General features: G+C 47.0%; 1 protein-coding gene across 1 annotated transcript; it reads right to left on the minus strand.

Annotated features, from left to right (window-relative positions):
- Window positions 1–391: 391 nt before the first annotated feature.
- LOC128729216 (guanine nucleotide-releasing factor 2) lies at window positions 392–19,132 on the minus strand. The gene is made up of 16 exons (XM_053822874.1): window positions 18,736–19,132; window positions 10,815–11,133; window positions 9,896–10,134; window positions 8,244–9,834; window positions 8,007–8,176; window positions 7,295–7,318; window positions 6,213–6,366; window positions 5,279–6,143; window positions 4,171–4,345; window positions 3,701–3,718; window positions 2,653–2,821; window positions 2,224–2,586; window positions 2,011–2,163; window positions 1,823–1,948; window positions 1,614–1,745; window positions 392–1,545 (listed from the first exon to the last, which is right to left on the minus strand). Exons 1-16 carry the CDS (start codon window positions 19,130–19,132, stop codon window positions 1,410–1,412), a joined length of 5,031 nt encoding a protein of 1,676 aa, XP_053678849.1. The 3' UTR covers window positions 392–1,409.
- Window positions 19,133–19,878: the final 746 nt, after the last annotated feature.

The raw sequence follows: 19,878 nt of genomic DNA on the forward strand, positions 1-19,878 counted from the left end.
TTAACTCAATGGTAAGCTGGCCGTTCTGTGACGAGCGCTAGGTGGACGATTATCGTGATAAAATGTTACATTGATGCCGTTATTGGCACGATTTACGATTACACCGCCGCATAATGCATGGGTTGATGCAAACAAAATAATAAAGTACAAATTCTCACGTCGCAACACATGCATTACTGCGTATTTCTACACCCCAGTTTGGTTTTCTTTACGAAACGCATTCGAATGGAAGCTTCGAAAAAACGTACCCCTCCCGCGTCTCTTTATCAATCCGGGCCCAGCCCAGGATGGCCACGAAGGGTTGGTTTGCCTTTGTAAATGCACATACTAGCTTAATTCGTTGTATTCACTAACAGTGGGTCCGGAAACCGAGGAGCTATCGTGACGCACTATTTGTAGGAAGGAAGGCGAACATTTGGGGCGGGCACGCACGTTTTAAATCGAGATGGTCCCAGGAGTGGCGTTATACTAAATTAAAACGTGAAAACAAAAATAATGCTACTGAAACGTTAAAATATAATGAAGGTTTATATTTTTCAATAGAAAATAAATTTATCAGGATAACTGTCTCTTATCTTTGACGCTTTTTTCCAGTAGTTCCGTGTACTTCATCTTTTTTTGGTAGTACTAAGCAATTCATTATCTTCGGTCAAAGTTGGGAAGGAGCTAGGATGATGGTCGCACGCGTGCGATTGGTTTCGTTTAAATACAACAAAACAATACTTTCGAAAGTACACCTCCAGTAGTACGTATAATACAATTATGATCACGTGCAGGTTTCTAACTTAAAATAACTTACGGCTTCCCTGGTGCACCCTAACCTCGTTTTAACCCTCTCTCCCCTTCAATTCACCACTCCCGTAGCCAAGCAGAGATGTCGCAGAACAAAAGAAAGAAAAATAGTCAACAGCAATACGACACAAAGGGTCAATTATGTGGATAGTTTCGTGTACACGATACACGCAATGTTTGGCGTAAAGATACGGTGGCACATTCTCCCACTCTTGGCCCTTATCGCTGCTGCTTGCTCCACATCGTCCACGACTACTCAACGTGCACGTAAATGCAGGAATTTATACTCGACACCAACGTGTCGTGGTTCAGTTTGCTTGGAAATCCATTTGTCCATTCATCGGACGAGGAACCGGTATTACCCGTTCCCTATCCTCCAGCTCGCCATTTTGTGCACCCTACGGATCGAGGATTCTTCCTTCGTCCTTTCCGTGGTCTCCCGGTGAAGGTGGTTCGCATTACATTAAGAAGCCCGGCTCCTATTGAGGATGCAACTGCTGGTGCTGTTCCTGATGGTGGATTTGCCGCCCACAGTCAGTCTCACCTTCACCGGGTTTCGTTCTTGGGGTGCCCTCCTGCCGGTCATCACTGGACCCGCGCAAACAGTTCAGCCTGTACTAATTGACGTTCGTCTTGCGGGTGCCGCGTGGTTTGATCGTTTCCGAGATCTGCCACATCACGTCCTCGTCTAGATGGTTTTCGAAGTTCTCGAAGAAGCCGATAATGCGCTCGTTCTTCTTGAACGGGTACGATCTGTAAGAAGCATCGCAGGGCGTTAGTAGGTGCTAGGATTGCTGAACGGCGTAGAGCTTCAAACGGACCCTTTCTTGAATCGCTTCATGTTTACCACGATGTGGTATTGCTGCCAGCGTTTCGAGAAGTTAGTGGCACCATCCGGCAGCTGATCGGGGTTGCCGATATGCACGAAGGTGAGATCCTGCAGGACGAGCCCACTGGAATGGGTGCGAAAGAAAGCGAAGTATGCGTTAAAATGTTGCTTTTCAAGTATAAATAGGAAATTCAAACCTACATGTAAGGAATGCAAGGCGGATTCGTTTCAGCCAGCGCTTGCCGGTAGGCTCGGAAGCTGGAACTCGAGTCAATTAGTGCGCAATACTCCTTCAGCCCTTCAGTAATAGTCTTGTGCCACTCCAGCCTGCAACAAAGGAATTTTCATTAACGTCCAGAGATCCAACAGAGAAGGAAAATCGTACGAACCTTCGAATTGGAGCAGAGTCCAATGCCGACAGCAGGGCCAAGTACGAGTTATAGTTGTTGATTTTGCGCAGGTGCTTCATGATCTTGATGAACTTGATCACGTGCTTCTCCCTATCTTTGGCATCGTCCTGCTTAAGTATCTGTGTCCGAGCCCTGTAAAAGAAACCGCGAACATTAGCGCATTGTTAAACACCACAGACCATCCGAACGTACCAGTACGACATCTTGTTGAAGTGCTCGGTGAACCGAGTCAGGTTCGGTGAGCGCTCTTCACACTGCTCCTGTGCCCATATCAGCACCTCCGGTATCTCGATCTTTTGGAACAGCTCCGCATCGAGCAGGGTCATTTGTTCTGCGATGTCGGCCGATTTGAGGTCGAGCAGCGTCGGTTGGTTGGTGACGACGTCCCGCATCGAGGGCGTTTGGATGGCGAGCGACGCTTTCTGCTTGAAAACGAGCGCTTTTTCGATGAGCTTCACGCGCAGCAGCTTTGCCATGGTTAGGTGACCATCGCTTACAAGTTGATAATCGAAGTTCATCAATATCACCAGTAGGCGCTCGCTTAAGTCCGGGGTACTGTAAAAAGAGACGTTCCTTGAGTGGAAGAAGATACGACAACGCAACTGAACATCGTGTACATACGTGAGATCGTTCACGACCCGCACCAGTAGCGAAAACGATTCTTTGGCGGCTTTCTGTTTGGCATCATTCATCTGACAGTGATAGACGGTGTAGCGATGGGATAGCTTTTGGATCAGTTCCAGTGGTGAGATGAACGTCCGGAACGTCGTGATGAATGCCTCGCCGTAAGCTGCAGGAAGTGCGTGCAAGAAAATTATATCATTACTGATTGACCTTTGTTATGGGTTGTATATAATGCAGAAATACAAGTAATTTTTATTGCTCTTAATGAGAAAAAAGTTTTTTTATGTAAAATGCTATGATGCTGAACTAGATTAAATTCTAAACATGCATTAGAATAATATATCTTTAATTCATGAAAAGTTTCGCTCTGGTTACGATATTTAGACACACAATGTGACTTGATAAATTATTACAGTTAGAACCATAGATAAATTATAGTCGTTTGGTCTATTTACAATAGATACTGTAATAAAGATCAGTCATCGTATGCGAATCGTACTCTAATCTTTTTGTAGCTATGATTATTTTTTAATTTTAAAACACGCAAATCAAACTCATTAGGCATGAAAAATTATCTACCGTAATTCAGCGTACTGAGCTCTTTTTTCGATTCAACATAATAATTTCGAAATAGTCTGAATAAAGTCAAAATGGTCTCATCTGTTTCTATCGACCAAAACGGCACAATTTTGAAATATTTGATCCTAGATCTTTTTAGTAAGTAGCCCTTAATATTTGGACAGTATTCTCATATACGCGAAAATACGACAGCTATTTAAATTTATAGTGTTTTGCAGTGCAATCTAACATTACGGAATTTATAGAAAATATGCTATGTACAGATTACAGTAATATAAATTAGGTAGCAGGTATATACAAAGACTTTAGGAACTCTATAAATAAATAAAAAACGCAAGGAACACTCTAAAATGTACAAGAAAAGGAGCTTAGGAGGCAAGGCATTCAACATGCGGTAGAAACGACTTTGATACATTGGGGTATTAAAAATCGGTATTGGTTGCAGCTGTAAGATGAAACCGCTTACCATCCTCTAAACAATCGTCTGTCAGTAGTGTTCGGTAAATTTACAGAAATGGGGTGATGTAAGATACACATTAATAATGCAGTTCGATTTCAGGTAAGGCATGACCGAAACCACAGGTGGCAGAGGTGCAGAAATATTGCAAATAAGATTAGTTAGTCAAATAACATGTATTTTTTTTTAATTTTTTGGATGGTGGTAAAAACAGGAACAAAACGGGGATTATAACTTTTTTGTAATACAATGTTTATAGTGTGGAAAACCGAGAAAATCGTGAAACCGTTGAAAGACAGAGACAAATTACGGGCACATTTAACGATCGTAGTGAAACGAGTGCAATCGAAACCGCGCGGTGAAGGATAACAAGAGGCTCACGGCTCACGGCGGATTTACATAGCTCCTCGACCGGAACAAAACTCCACACTTTGTGAGAGGGAGAACGAGACAGAAAACGGGCGGTTCCCTATGCTTACCGTCGGAGTTCTTCTGCACCCTGGTGGCGTGGATAATGAGCGCGTCCGGATGTCCGCCCTTGACGTCGGGTCCATCTTCATTTTCCTTTTTAAACACCAGATGGCTACTCACGTCCAGCTCTTCCATCAGGTTTAGCGACTGTTGCTGCTGCTGCTCAACTACGGTCATACCATTCTGCAACGAAAAAGTATGAAGAATTTAGTACAGGGTGGCTGAACTAGACAATTTCACGAAGAAAGAATTGTCCAATAGACAGAAACGGCTTTGTTAGCCTTATTTAAAAGCATTCTACATGTTACGGAATCCTAGTGTAATGTTAACACTCTTGTTTTTTAAGGAAAAATATATGCCACACTAATATTTAAAAGCACGTATGAACAGTGTTTTTTCTGCAAAGCGGTAAAGCATGTAGTTGTTAAAAATCGCCAAACAAATCAACGTGATGTTAACTGTTTGTAACAGAAGCATTTTCAAACAACGGTAGTATAAATCAACGAGCTTAAAAGCATAATTCAAAGTTCAATGTTGCAAAGAATCGTAAATCAATTTCATCAGAAGGATGTAAACTTCTTTTTGTTAAAATTAAATCAAACCGATAAAAGGTTAAATTATTAAACAAATAATCAAATGCCAATCTATCATAAGCTTATCATGAAGCAGGCATGATTATATAAACTATGGTTATTATCGTTACTTAAATTATTCAAAAAAGAAGCGCTTTTCTAACAGTGCCAGTAAGAAATGACAAATTAAAGATCAAACAAAAAAATTGAAAAGAATTATAGAAAATAAACAAATTAACATAAAGTAGTTTGTTTCAAAAATGAAGTACTTTTCTAACACCCGTAGCGTAAGATACATAATCTTAAAGCAAAGTTGATATCTTAAGGAACGAATGAATGAATTCTCTGCAAAAAGAAGATGCTGAATTAAATAAACATCAAACAAATCAACATCAAGTTGTTTGCTTCAAAAACACTAAGCACTCTTCAAAGATTCGCAGTTTAAATTACGAAATTTAACATCCATAAAAGAAATTTTGAACTGTTCATGCAACAATCTAGCGTTCTAGCAAAAGTTTGTGGTAAGATAGTGTCTCAAATGCACCTTATTATTTCGCCTTAGTATCACCTCAACCTCGCCCCCGTCGTCCTTACTGCCACGTTCCTCGTTGGCGGGCGATTCGTACGCCGCCTCACCGGATGGGCTCGCAGGCGGTTTGCCGCTACTAGTTCTACTGGTACCTCTGTTATGGCTATCGTTTAAATAACTACTAGATTCAACGTTGCTACTGCCGCTACTGTTATTGCTGTGGCTGTGGTTGCTGCCGCCGGGGACTAGAGTGTTGCTGCCAGCGACACCGCCGCCTCCGCTACGGTTAGTGCTAGGTTCGAGATTCGTGTTGGAAGCGGAAGTCGAGAGATTAGCGGCCCCCGGCTCGAGCGGGCCCCGTGTTGTCGCGTCGCACAAGAGGAGATAGTCCTCGTCGTGGTTCGGGTGTTTGCCGGCAGTTCCAGTTTTACCACATGTGGCCGTAATCGCACCATCACCACCGGAAGCGACAGTAGCGGAGGAAAAAGCGATCGTAGCGGTACCATCGGACACGTCCGAGTCTGGCGTGTGGCCACCCAGCGATACCTTAGGGGATCTTGTTTCGGCCGGTTGATTGCAGCCCGGTTTACCACCGGCCGAGTGTGCCGATACCAGCGACGTGGTTGATGGTGACGGTGACGTATTGATTGCTGTTGGAGACTGTTGCGGTTGCTGCTGCTGCTGTTGGTAGAGATGCTGGTGATGGTGGTGCTGATGATCCTGGAAAATCTTTGGGCTGGCGGGTGGCGTTGACGCGATGCTGGGCGTTTTGCTATTGATGCGCTGGCGCTTCGGTGGCAGAGCCGGCGGTTTTACGTTGACATTTGGCGAACCCGGTGGGGACACTGTCCCGGGGGCGACGATCCGTGACGGTGACAGGCTGAAAGAAGCCGCAAAAGATTGATCAGATCACGTGCTATCGGTAAAAGAAGGCGTCAGAGTATCGTACCTCATCGTCTGACTGTGCGAGATGCTGTGATTGCTCGTACTGCCACCGCTCGAGATCTGCTCCGAGTGTGCCAGGTTGTACGTATGCACCGAGTGGCGCATAAACTCCGACTGGTTCTGGGTGGCGCTCCCGAAGATCTCCATGTAGGCCATGACTGCAAGATTGGGAAGGAAAAATCGACACGTGAGTAAAGCAAACACCTCATCAGACGAAGGCGTTCAAAGGCGTCACTACGGTCGCTTCTAACGATTAGTGAAATGAAATGGAAAAGCACAAATCAAGCAATTAATCAAGATGAACTGAACAAAAACTAACAACGAAAAAAAAAACTGCCTACTGCGCAGCCAAACAAAAGGGCGACGGAAAGGATGCAAAATATGGCACTGGAACGCAAGATTCGTGAAGGAAGATAACCGGCACGGAAGGACTGTAACCGCTGGTGTGGATGTTTGTGGTCGCCGAGATCCTCCATCTTGTTTGATCTGTAGTAGAATGTAACCGGTTGATGGAGGAATAGCTTATGTTTCGGTTGTTGGAGGTGTATGTGGCACCTGCTGCAATCACTGCTTGTAAGGGTATTTTTATGATATTGTTGATGTTGTTGTTGGTATGCTACACGAGGAATTGTGAAGCAGTACTATAAGCACTATATAGTGGTGTTGATTTAGACAGAGTGATAGAGAGAAAGAGAGTTAAGGAATAGGTCCTGATTTTGGCGCTTCTGAAGCACGTGATGGCGAACAACTTCAATTTCGTTTCAGTTTTTACATGTGGTTTACTTGTGCTATAAGCTACGTGTTGTGAGCAGGTATGTGTGTGTGTACGTGTGATAAAGAGTGAAAGACAGAAAGATAGCAATAGATCAGGTATCTGCGTGTGGGAGAGATTGTTGGTCTATCCCTGTGATTTGTTAGTCAGAGAATAATAAGAAGCTAGCACAGATAGATCCGGATATGCAATTCCGTTAAGGTAAAAGAAAAACCAAGCAAACGAAAGAGATCTTTTTGGTCGATATTCAACTAACAGTGACAAGGGAGCCGGGGGTTGGGTAATAGAACGGAATAAAAGTGAGACCAACTTACCTGAGTAGGCAACACTTTGAAACACTAAAGTGCGCGCAACGTAACATAAGATTAGATTAGAAGGTGTTTTAAGAGCAAGGTTTTATGTTGGCTTTTTTTTTTCTTTTTTTAGAAAGTAAAGATTGAAATGCTTGATTCGAGTAACATATCACACGCCATACAAGTTGTTTAGAAATTCAATACACACACATACATACGCACACGCACGCACACAAACGTACATGAATGTTCGAGAAACGGTTGCGCTCAACAACGCTTGCTAGAGAAAAACTACATCACACTAAGGAAGGTATAAGTATCTTCTGGAGTTTTGAAACTTCACAATACGACGTGGTTTCTAAAGTGTACCGCTGGGTTAGAATATTGGCGCAATTTACGCATTAAGATAAAGTTATATTGTAGATCCCAAGAAGCAAGAAGCCTTGGTAATGTGGGAACCAAACAGCACAAACTGTTCCCACGAGTAGACACCGCTACTCTAGCATAGGCCATGTTTGCTCGCATCTAGTTTGAAAGGTTTTAGTTTTGAGCACATTTTTGTCTGGCTAATTAGCTGCATTGGTTTTGTTGTTAGCTGCCACCAGCTCGTGGTCATCTCGTACTTCTTAAATTCATAAATTTCCCAAATCTCGATTTAAGAGGTATCTTTGCAGGACCTCGCTTTGCACGTTGGGGCAGACCATGCCGTAACCACCTTCAGCCGAATACTTACTATGTTTCTTCTTGATGGGCAGCGGTGGTGGCTCTTCCTGGAAGCGACTCATATGCCGAGGCTCGATCAGGCTGATATGCTTGCTCGGTAAGTTGTGGAACATCTGCTGCCGGCCGTACAGATACGAGGGCGAACTCTGCATCGGGAAGTGACCGAACGAATCCTGTGAGCTGCATAGCAAAGAGTTAGGGTTAGTGGAGTGATAAACGTGTCAGAGCTTTGCAGGAGAGTGCTCACCTTCGCTCCAGGTCCAACTCATCGACATTGTCGTACTGCGATGGGTGACGTTCTCGCTTGATGCTGTGTGAGCGCGTCTTGATGGGTAAAGCTGGTGGACGATCGGAAGCCGCCGGAAGACCGGTTGGCCGCGGGAATACATCATCGTTCCCCAGTTCGTCGATACTGGCACCGTGTACGAGCAGTTTCGATAGACTGCCACTGCTAGACGCGGCCACAGTCGATGTCAACGAGGTCGTAGTGGTGCAGATGAACTGCTGCTCTGTGCCCTTCGAGGGTGCGACAACACCCGCTTCATCGCTCGCTTGCGTGATGATTGTATCGATTTTCTTATGGAAATGCTGCTGCTGCTGCTGTTGCTGCTGCTGGTGATGCAGGACTAGCGCGTGATGGTGTTGTTGCACAGACGCCTTTCCAGTGTTCACAACCAACGCCGTCAACCCATCCACGATCGATTCGGATTTGTGCACGTACGAGGACGACGACGAGGACGAACTGGCGCTTTTCTGGTGATGATGGGTCGTGGTGGTGACAGTCGCTCCCGCACTTTGGTACTGTACAAACTGCTGCTGCTGCTGCAGCTGATCCCGGTTGACTCGCAGCGAGTACATCGACTCAAACCCGGACTCGTTCGAGTTGCGATTCAGGCTGCTGTTGCTGGTCTGCGGCAGCCCGATCAGCTCCACCGGGGTATCCTCCCAGGGTTGCGTGAGGGCAGCTGTTCCGAGCACCACCAACCCACCAAGACTGGCCGCGGGTGCACTGGCGTGCGATGAACAGCTCGTGAGGGCGCGTAGTTCTTCCTCCTCGCGCGAATGATTCAGAGCCGAGTCCAACGAACCGGCACTGGCACTGAGTAGACTAGAGTTGTCCTCCGGCGACCGGGAACGCAGTGACATCCGGTCAAGCCCGATCGGGCCACCACCGACACCGACACCTCCTCCCGGTCCCCCACCACCCAGATGGAACAGGGCGGAATCCGTCGAGTTGCAATCAGACGTCGTGTCGTGGAACGAATGGTTCTTTGCGTGCTGGCCTTTGCGCTTGGGTGGCAACGGTGGCGGTGGTTCCTGGGAGCGATCCGGTAGTGGGGGTTTCGGTGGCGGTGGTGGACTCGAATCACGCAGGATGCTCTCAGTGCTGTGGGACGCGCGAGCCGTCATCAGGGACGTCTGCTCCAGGATGTCACGTTCCCGGGGCGTCAACGTAATATCCGGTAAGGACGTACGCTGGCTAACCACGTCCACCGTTGGCCGCTGTAGCGTGTTGCCGCTTGTGCCGGACGAAGCCACGGAACCGGCTCCACCCGATCCCGATCCCCCCGAGCCCGCACCACCACCACTAGCACCGTGTAGCAGCTTTCGGTCGGAGATTTTCTCGTTAGCGAGATTAACGAGATTGTTGATCGCGTTCTCGACTAGCTCGACCACCTCCTTCACGTTTTCTTTACTCAGCGACGGGCAATCCTCGCCGTCCTTCGTGAGAAGGACCTCATCGCACAGCTTCAGCAGGTTACCGAGCGACACGTGCACGTGGTTGGTTGCGTTGATGAACGCTGTACTGTGCTCGTTCAGGGTGTACGACTGCAGGGCTGTGGAACAAAACAGATGTTACAATCCTGTGTGCAAGGACACGTCCCGTCCGTCACTTACCTGTGTGCACGTTAGCGATGGACTCCAGCACGACCGTCCCATTGCCCGGCAGCATCTCGAGCTTGTTCTTCAGAATCACATCCTTGAAGTGTGTCAGCGCGTTCTTCACCTGCCGAACGTGATAGTTGAGATCCTGCACCGGTTTCGCCGGTTCGTCCGTCGTGCTCTTCCGGCTGCCATAATTTCCGGACCCACCTCCGCCGCCTGTGCCGCCCCGCGGGCTGTTCGGTGAGTGGGACCTGTGGAATTTTTTCGAATTTCGATACGCAAGCGAGAACAGCATTATTAGAAAGCGCAAGAAATAATCACAGATCCGTTCCGGGTGTTGAAAAACACCCAGCCAGCCAAGCAACTGCGGCTGCAGGTTGTGCCGTATGTGTTCCGACCACTGATCGGAGTAGCAGCGGCAACACACAGCAGTTAAGAAACATGACACACGGTTTGCGATAAGGTGAGGCATGCACGTTATCGGTGTCTTATCGTAGATAAGGCAAACAACCTACGTCCGATAGCGTGCAGGGGTACCGCGTTTGTCTTGTGCGTCAATAGCTTGGGAATCGCAAGACGCCCTTCGTAACCTTCCTGGGAAAAGGGTCGGACACGATGTCACGAGCGAAAAGTGCAGTTGCACATTGTATCGTGTTCGTTTAATCCGCTGGACGCGGCTGTCGAGCCCTATGGACTGTCCTCTCAGTAGATGGGTGATAAGTAAATGAAAGTGAGTTGTAATCTACGATTCGCCCTTTGATTTGTTCTAAGTAAAACATTCATTGCAATCGTGTAATGATTCCCATCACACCTACATGCCTTACTAATCCTCCTTAGCTTCTACTCCTTTACTTATCCTTCTGTCCCTGCTACTCCTAACCATTTACAGGATTCCTTTCTTAAATCCAACTCAACCCGTGAGACATCTCACCTCGTCATCGTGTTGGTCGGCGTGCGGATCTGTGAGATCTTCTCGAGAAAGTCGTCCTTAAAGGAGCGAGCCCGCCGTGCCAGCTTGTTGCCGCGGATGCTGCCCTTGTGACCGGACGAACCGGGTGTACCGGGCGTAACGGCGGTCCCGCCGCCGGCCTCACCCCCACCACCGGTTGGCGTACCGGAAGTTGCACCCGGTGGTCCCGTACCACCGTTACTGCTAGCCGTAGAGCTGCGGCCACTCGAGACGGGTGTCGAGGACGTGCCGATGTTGCTGCTGCCACTTGCCGCGCCACAGTTCCCGCCACTTTCGTATCCTGAAAGAGGAATAGATAACAAAAAAAATGGTATACGATAAGCGAGTGTTTGAATGCCGGAATCGATCAAGTGCGTCATTTTTCTCTCTCTCTCTTCTCTTTCACATTCCGTTGGATTAATCTTCCGGAACACTCCTCCGGTATCGGTTCCGGTAGTGCGTCTGCTGTGATGTTGAGTCGCTTGCGGATGTGCCAGATAAGACACGCGAGATAAGGTGTTCCGAACCTTGCCCTTGGAGGCGTTGTTTATCTGCTGGCCCATTCCTGCCACCGGTTATCTGAAGCATTTCTTCCTCGATCAAAATGCATTTTGAGAAATTCCAAACATAACAGTTGATAACAAGGAAGGCATGGGTTCAGAAATAGTTGGACTTTCCGGCAACATCCGGCTATGGATATATATATTCTACTAATTTAAAAATAATTTCTTAAGTATCATATATAACAATGGATTTATTACCGGAAATCTTGCGGCGCTATTTCTAACTATTGCGGAATCTTTTCTATTCCGATAGGTAAAAAACAAGCGGATAAAGGTAACTGTGGAGGAAAAATCCTTCCGAAGAAAACTTTGCAACTGCGAGGCACGTTAAAAGGTGTAACTATCGCTCGCAAACATTCCGAATAGGGCATACATATTTTGAGAAAGCTGAAGATTCGTTGAAGACATAGAACCAAAAAAATGAAAAATTCTTTCTACTCAAGCACAAGTTTAACCGACCCTACAAGCATGTCCTGGACGAATAGTAGCTTGTAAAACGTTTCTAAAAGGATTCCACCAACTTCCGCCAATACCCTGCCATTCCGAGGATGTTGCACGATGTCTATGGTGAAGGATGAGCATAGTAGAGGCACATTCAACTCGACATTGGCTCGCAAACATTCGGTGACGGTTTTATTCGCCCGAGCTGCGGTTACGGTGTGCGGAGAAGGAAAACGTAGGCGAAAAGAGGCGGGAGGAGAGAGGAAAAGCATGTTCTACATTCGTGGTACGAAAATAGCGTCACGGAAAATTGGGTGATTGATTTTTAGGATTGCATCGGGAACGCCCGGTGCATGTGATTTTCGTTCGAATGCAGTAGAACGAGATAGAGATGGAGCCTACTGAGGGAGACGTATGAGCAGTAGTTACATGAACTAGTTACATGTGCTGTGCTGTTGTATGATATGTTGGTTGATTTTTCTTATAGAGCGGTCTGATGCGATTTAAATTGCTATTTTTAAAACAAACGACGTTTAATAACGTTTCAGGACAATTACAATTATTGATCAGAATCAAATGCCACAAATTCATGTCTTTAAGTCTCGCTAAAACCTAGCGAAAATGCTGCGAAAGCAAATAAGTAAAGTAAATACTTTAGACAGCCAGACTAAATACATAACATTTGTTACAAAAAGAGACACAAAAGCCCAAAAAGAGAGCAAAAATTAAACATCTCGTTAAGAATATTTTCTCACAAACAACCCTACCTAGCAGACAAGACTCCAGTGTATGTTTACAGCACCTCCAATAACTATAAAATAAGCATTACCGATCTTTATTTTCCCGCCCTTAACTAGCGGCTGTTCTCAATTCCCTTTCGTCCACCAGCCTTGCAGATAAATTTAATTACCGATCGCGTTCCGGACGTTTCCCAGAGGCCGGCAGGTCACATCAGGCGGACCAGCAGTAACCCGATGGCACCTTTGCTCAATTAGCACATGTACAACCCGGCCAGACCCGGGCTCAGGAAGTACGCTGGGACCAAAAAAAAAGGCAAACGACCATCATCGCGCGCGGTCTAATTGAGTTCAAATTTGCTCGCCCCAAAGTGTGACTAATCAAACACCCGGCTGGAGGTGACGCACGTGGCAGGTCCTCGGAGGTGATGATGAAGGAAGCCGGCAAAAAAGCATCAACGATGGTGTTTAAGAGCAGAAGTAACACATCCGGAAGACGCAGTTTCGTTTTTTAAGGGTGAAATAAGGGTTGCGGCCGATTGACCCTATGGAGGGTTGAAAGAAGCTCCAGACCCAGTGGCCTTGATACCGCAGTATGAGTAGTTCAATCGATCGATTATGATGTTGTCAGATAGCCCTTCGTCAGTCGTTTTCCCCCGCAACAGCTGGCAGCAGGTTGCTGCTTTTACGTGCGGAAACTCCTTTTTCGCAACTAGAACGCAATTCCTGTGCAGGTTTCTTTGCCACATTTGGCGTTAAGGCGGAATGCAAATGGTGTATCGATCAGGTTGGGAATAATAAAAAAGCAAATCGTTTTTTTAAAGCCTTTAGCTCTGCCTAAGTGGACGCAACCATTTGTGGCAACTGCATTTGCAAATGTGCAAGAGATGCAGCGCGAGAGTGAACCGTTTTTATGTAAATGTGATCAGCTTTGGGGATTTTACTGCGTTTTATGGTCTAACGCATTTGAGATCTTGGGCTGGTTTACACGATAAAAAAAACCCATTCGAACCGGATGTAGCCTAAGCTCTTATTTATAAGCAGATTATTTAAAAAAGATGTGAAATTGGCTAAGTGCAATATAAGCATCGTCGATACATTGCCTAGGGTGATTAAAAGCTCTACATATTTTTAAATTAATGTTTCTTGATTAAGGGTATAAAATTTAATTCTCTGAATGTTTTTGATTGGTCATTGGCATGTATAGGAGCCTTTTTGCTCTCGTAATAGTGCATAATATTGTTACTGAAGTATACCCTGCTGAAGACATTTTTTGCTACATTAAAATCATTATTATTGATTTAAATTTGAGAGATCTTTCAAAAGCCGCTAAAATGCTATATCATTAAAACACACTGAAATATTTCATCATCTCAGCTTTGTGAGGTTTCCAAAGAATTACAGACTCCATCGTCGTTGTAAATTAAAACGACCAACAATTTCAACAACACAAGCCGCCAATATGCAGCCTCTTCGAGTGTTTTGCAATGAATCGCAGCTGTTCAGGTCTTCCTAAAGGCACCACTCGTTCGGCAAGTGTCCCAAAAAGCCACTTCCTCAGATCTTCCTGGGTTGCTTTGTGTGCGTGTGCATGTGTGGTTATCCTCCAGCACTCGTCAGTGACAAAGCCCCACCCGGACACTTGCGTGCTTTTGAAGAAGAAGTTGGCTGGAGCAACACCCAACCTATACGTCTTCAACAGCTACGGTACGGTACAATGCTCAGTTTCATCACCCCTCCGAATACGTCCATTCGCTTCGTCCACCCCACGGGATGTGAGCTCATTTTCCAAACATGGACAAAAAGCAAATTCTGCCACCCTTCTGCCTCCGCTCCTCAGCTGATGTGAGCTGTATTCCCGGTTTTGGATGTTGTCGCCGTTCAAAAATAGCTGCTAGCTCGCCCGGCTTGGTTGCGGGTCTTGTGTTTGGTGCCGGAATGGCGACGTTTTTCTTTTCCTCGACGTTCTCGTCTTTCAACGGTTCCAAACCCCCCCCCCCCTCCATTTGCCATCTTCCCCCTGCTCGAGGGTGGTGATGGCCCCGGTTGCTTTCTACTTCTGCTGGACGCCACGAGAAGGAGCTCACCCAAGCGATGGAGCGAGACGGAGGTGAGAAAAATAAAATCTGGAACTCGCGGATCGTTCTGGAGGCGATCGTGAGGGCAATGTAGAGCTTGTTCGAGGTGGTTGACACGGCGACTAGCCTGCTACGTGCTGCTCCTATTCGCTGGAGAGCAACGAGAACCTTTCGGCTGTCTTGAGGTACGATTTCGGAGGTCTTCGTTGCCGGATCTCACGTGTCCGAAGGTTAATACCGATCGTGAAGCAGTATGGCGGATGTCTCGCGTTTTGGTTTGCAACACCTAAACGTGTGCTAGCTGTTCGGCACTACGTCATCGCAATGCGGAATCATTATCGAATAAGACGGGAGCAACAACAACAAAAAAAACACTCGCGCGCACGCACGCACACGCTCACCCACACGTTCACTAGACACACCGCGTGATCGCATCACTGTGGCACTGTTCCACTCGCAAACGATATATATGCAGATAGGGAAAAGGCATGCAGCAGTGCAGTGCGAAAAAAAAAGAAAAACAACATGCGAACGGTCTGCAACCTTCACCTACCTATCCGCCTGGTTGTTTGCTTCGTTCAACCCTCGCACACTTTTAGCAAGACGCGCGCGCGTGATCGTAGCTCAACTGCTGCGAGCTGGACCAGCCGTGATCGTACTACGCACTGGACTGGTTGCGTCTGTGCCAGTGTACGGTGTCTAGACCGGCTCAGCACGATCGTCTCGACAATCGTTTGCCCGTCGTACTGGAGGATCGGGGGTTTTTGGCTTTTGCGAGCGTGTTCGAGCGCCGTTGTGTGTCTTTTTTGTTTAAGAAGGGGAGTGTCTTTTCGTGCAGCTTCCACCGGGGGACGCACACACAGGCACCGGCGGTCGGAATGACAGCTGCGATTGAGTTGCGCGAGTGTGCGATCGTTGGGGCCGCCTTGACAGCAGTCAGGCAGGATTCGGTGGCATGTTGTCACCCCAAATCAGGAAGGCCAGCGCGATCGAGGTTGGATGAAAGAGAAAAACATGAATTTTGAGACCTCGCTGGCAGGGTTTCCAACCGCTTTTGGGGGTTCAACGATCGATGGGTAGAGTGGAGTTGTATACCGCCATTTTAATCGTCAAAAGTAGATAGCAAGATTATCTGTATAAGGATAAAATTTGACAGCACTCATGTTTGTACACAGAGTGGGTCATCTTTTACCCCAATACGCTGACAGCATGTTCTCACATACTAGCCATTGTTTCAGCATCGTACGATAAACACAGACAGTCGTCACGGTTGCAACGGAAACCCTATAATTCGTGATGCATTCTTCCGCCGGTTCATCATGCAAGACACAAAGTATTCTATTCGCGTTCTATTCTCCACCATTTTTGTTTTCGCCTATACCACCGCACCCAAGCAGCATGTGGACGCCAGCACGAAAGTTAGCGAGATGAACAGAGAAAAAGAGCGAGAGAGATCGCATCCGCTACACTCACTATGGCTTCTTGGCCGCGCATGCCGGGTAATGCTAGATAAAGAGGCCTTCGACCCGAACCCAGGGTGCAATTGCACGGCAATTGCGCTGTGTAATGTTCTACTGCACCGGGTGTGTAAAAAAGAAAGGGACAGCTCCGTGAATGGTGGGGAGGTTCTGTGCCTAAAAATACGCTCGCCAAGAAAGGGCACACATATGCACGAAATTTCGTTACCAGATGATCGCTAGACAGCCAGGCGCGGGGACCGGATCCTGGTGGAATGGGAGTGGAAAGGGGGTGGAAGTCGAACTAAAAGAAGGGAACACACCACGCGCACGAAAGATCATCTTTATCCGGCGATGGTGAGCCGGTACGTACCAATACACAGGCTTGTTTTAGTGTCGAACGAACGAAATCGAATTCACAGACTTCGGGCCCGAAAGCGAGAGATGCCTTTTAACCGTTCTCGCTCGCTTGGTGCTATATCTTTTAAATTAACCCTTGACGGTTCATTTGCGGCAAGATAACCATACTCTACAGCATCCGGAGGTACGACTGTGTGGTGCATTATTTTATTTAAATGCATGTTGTTAATTAAAAATAGAGTATTTTTCTCTAGATTAAGTTAGCCACAAAAGAGCGTTACTTTGCACGCAATTTACGCGAATTACATGCATCCTGCATACAAAAAAGGCTGTATTCAATTTATCCGTTACAAAAAAGTTTAAATTAATGAGTGTAAAAAAATAATTAATTTTTATCAGCACAAACCATTAAAGCTTATTGATGAGCTTTTGCACCGTTACTTCAGCGCATAATGAGCATTTAGTCTCATCGGCATTGTTGCAAACGATCGCACTCTGATAACATAATAATTAAAATACATATTCCCCGGCACCGGAAATCGAAGCGCACAAAACATCGCCTTAACAGCAACAACAAAAAAAAGAGGGGATTTAGTCTGCACGGGAAAAACACATGCACAACCTATGCGCTCTGCACATGTTGCAGCTCGCCGAAGGGAAGGGAATGAAGCATAAAGCACTAGCAAACAACAACAACAAAACGGAGCGAGTGAGAGAATCACGCGGCTACATAAAACGCAACACCTCCCAATCGCGCCCCGAGCATACTTCGCACCCTGCGGGAAATGGCAGAAGTGAGAGAGAGAGAGAGCGAGAAAAAAAAATGCAAAAAAAAGAACTGAACAACTTCCCTTAGCTTGCATGATAGCGAACACATATGCTCCCTCTTGGGCCCAGATAAGCAGGGTGTTGGTTTCCCTTTTCACTCCCCATTTCCGAAGCCTATCCCATTCCCGCCTTTCCCGACGCTATGTGCCGTGTATTAATTAATTAACAAATTAATTACTCGACAGCGGCGCTCGGTTGATGAAGGAGCACAATGTACGAGAAAGGAAAAATTATCACGTAATAAACCGCACAGCAATTACGAACGCGGGGACACATCGGTCAGCCGCTCCTTGACACAGAAAAGTCGCCGCGATTTAATTCAATTGTATGGCGAAAAATGACCGCGCGATTTAATATGATTATAATACGCCTGGTACAAACTGGTGATCTGCAATCTGACAACCGCTCGAGTTTGGCTGCAAACAGTGGCACCTTATTTTTCCGGACAGAGTGCAATTAGTGCGCCCATTTTGCTTTAGTATAGCCCCCCTCGGAGTGTAGCGTTCGATCCGCAATTATAGACGGCAGCAATCACGAATTGGTCGATAATTTTCGACCTTATTTCGACCGGCCGGTCAATTAAACATGCAAATTTAATTCCGATGCATGCGTAGTTTTTCTTTATTGAAATAATGATCACGTGGGCGCGCGCTGGAAAGCATTCCAGCACACCGTGCGAGGATCTGCTTCGCGCATTTTCGACAGCTAATTGGCACGCACGTACATCTCCGGCTGCATCGCGCTTTTTAAAATCCACTCGAGAGCCCGTGATATTGAGCCGTTTGAAAATTCCGATCGAAATCGGAAAAAACAGCCATCCGCAAAATCTGCGCTTCAGCATCTGCCGGCTGTGGAGCCCTTGCGTTGCAGCATGCAGCGTACCTTGGCCCTTTACATGCATCCCATCTTCTGGCACGCACGTGGCGAGAAAGCAAAAGTGGCACCGCGAGGCGATCGCGCGTAAGCTTCATTGCGTATGCGCGCCAGTGCACGTGGGCGCAAACCACGTTTTTAGCGCCCATTCGGTTTGACCGTTTGTCTGGCCAAACTTTCCCCCCTCACGCGAAGGACGAAGAAAGTGTTGTTTGCTTTTGCTTTTTCTGTTTTTCGTGCGCGTGGACGCGTGGTCCAGCGACCATGGGAGAAAAAGTGAAAGGAGAGAAAGAGGCAAGAAAAGGATGTAACAAAGTGTCACTTTCGGTGGCCATTTCGCGATCGGCGATGGGTTTTGTGGCGTAATTTGTTACGGTAGCTGAAGAACGCCTTTTCTGACAGTTGCATATCTCCACATGGAAATTTAATTCAAAAACTTTCTTGAGAAAATGAAACCAACTCAAACGTCAAAAGCCAACGAGAACATAGACACGTGTTTTAGCAGTTAAACTCTACTTTAAAACCCCTACGGCGCTTACTGAGGATGTCGATCTCGGGATCTTCACCCGACGGCACGTCCGAGAGCTGCTCCAACTGCGGTTTGTACTGGAACTGATCACCACACGACACAACCGAGCCACGTTGGTCACTCGAAGCCTGCCCACGTTGCAGCACATCATACGTCGAGGTGGTGATGACACCGAACAGCTTCCGGCGGCCAACACCCGGTGAGGCCAATATCTCCAGCACACCCTTCTTGCGCTTGGGATCCTTCCTCGACACTGCGGGACTCACGGGGACCTTCTCAACCGGGAGCTGAACGTCCAGAAGTGGATCCGGGTCTAAATTACTGGCCCGTTTCAGGACCACACCCGTTGGGTGACAGCGCAGATGGTGGGCCTTCCATTTCTTGCGCTCGAACGAGGCACAATCGAACAGGAAGGAGTCGTCGAAATCGGGCATCTTGGAAGGTGTTCGTATCTGTAAGTCAAGCTAACGACGTCGCCACTTGACACTTCACGTTCGGCTGACACGCGCTGAGCACAACTGACACGCGGACTTCACGGTGCACTTGCTATATGTACGCATTTCACGCCAAACAATTCATTCATATAAACAACTCGCTGCAAACCACACACGGCATTCCGCTATTCCCTAGACGCCCTGGAATTGCTTTTATTTTATAGCAAAAACGTCTCTCGATAGGATTAATTCTCGTCAGAATTACGTCCCCAGAGTGCAGCAAGTTCACGCGCGCGCTCTCCAGCCTCCAGCCTCCTAGACGTCGTTTAAACCCCCCTTATCGTCTTATAAACCCGCTCAAACACCTCCATCGCCCCCAGGAGACCCAGCTGTAAATCAATTCGCAGCTTGGCGGCCTTCCAAAAAGATTATAAACCGCGACCGAGCGACCGATCGAGCGAACGATCCCCGACGTCGTTCCGGCCGTGAGTTATGGGTCGTAAAATTCTGCAAAAATGTTTATATAAAAAGCAAAAAGCGATAGATATTCCACTTCCCTGGCCCTTCCGTGATGAGCGAATTTCCCATTCCCCCTGGGTGGAAAAGCACGGGGTCGTTGTTCTCTAGGGCAAGAAGGAAACGTAAACCAAATAGCACGCTCGTGTGACGTTTTTCCGAGCTCGGTTTTTGGACGGCTGTCAAATAAAACACCGCCTTGACCCGCGTGTGCGTGTGTGGATTTGATC

This window comes from Anopheles nili, chromosome X, assembly GCF_943737925.1.
Source record: "Anopheles nili chromosome X, idAnoNiliSN_F5_01, whole genome shotgun sequence".
Classification (NCBI taxonomy): Eukaryota; Metazoa; Arthropoda; class Insecta; order Diptera; family Culicidae; genus Anopheles; species Anopheles nili.

Excerpts from the sequence above, each read along its gene's own strand:
- LOC128729216 (XM_053822874.1), bottom strand. The coding sequence starts at position 19,132 with ATGCCCGATTTCGACGACTCCTTCCTGTTCGATTGTGCCTCGTTCGAG. Across the intron at positions 10,135-10,814 it reads CCGACCAACACGATGACGAG|GTCCCACTCACCGAACAGCC; the intron begins GTGAGATGTCTC and ends AAAATTCCACAG. Across the intron at positions 9,835-9,895 it reads CATCGCTAACGTGCACACAG|CCCTGCAGTCGTACACCCTG; the intron begins GTAAGTGACGGA and ends TTTGTTCCACAG.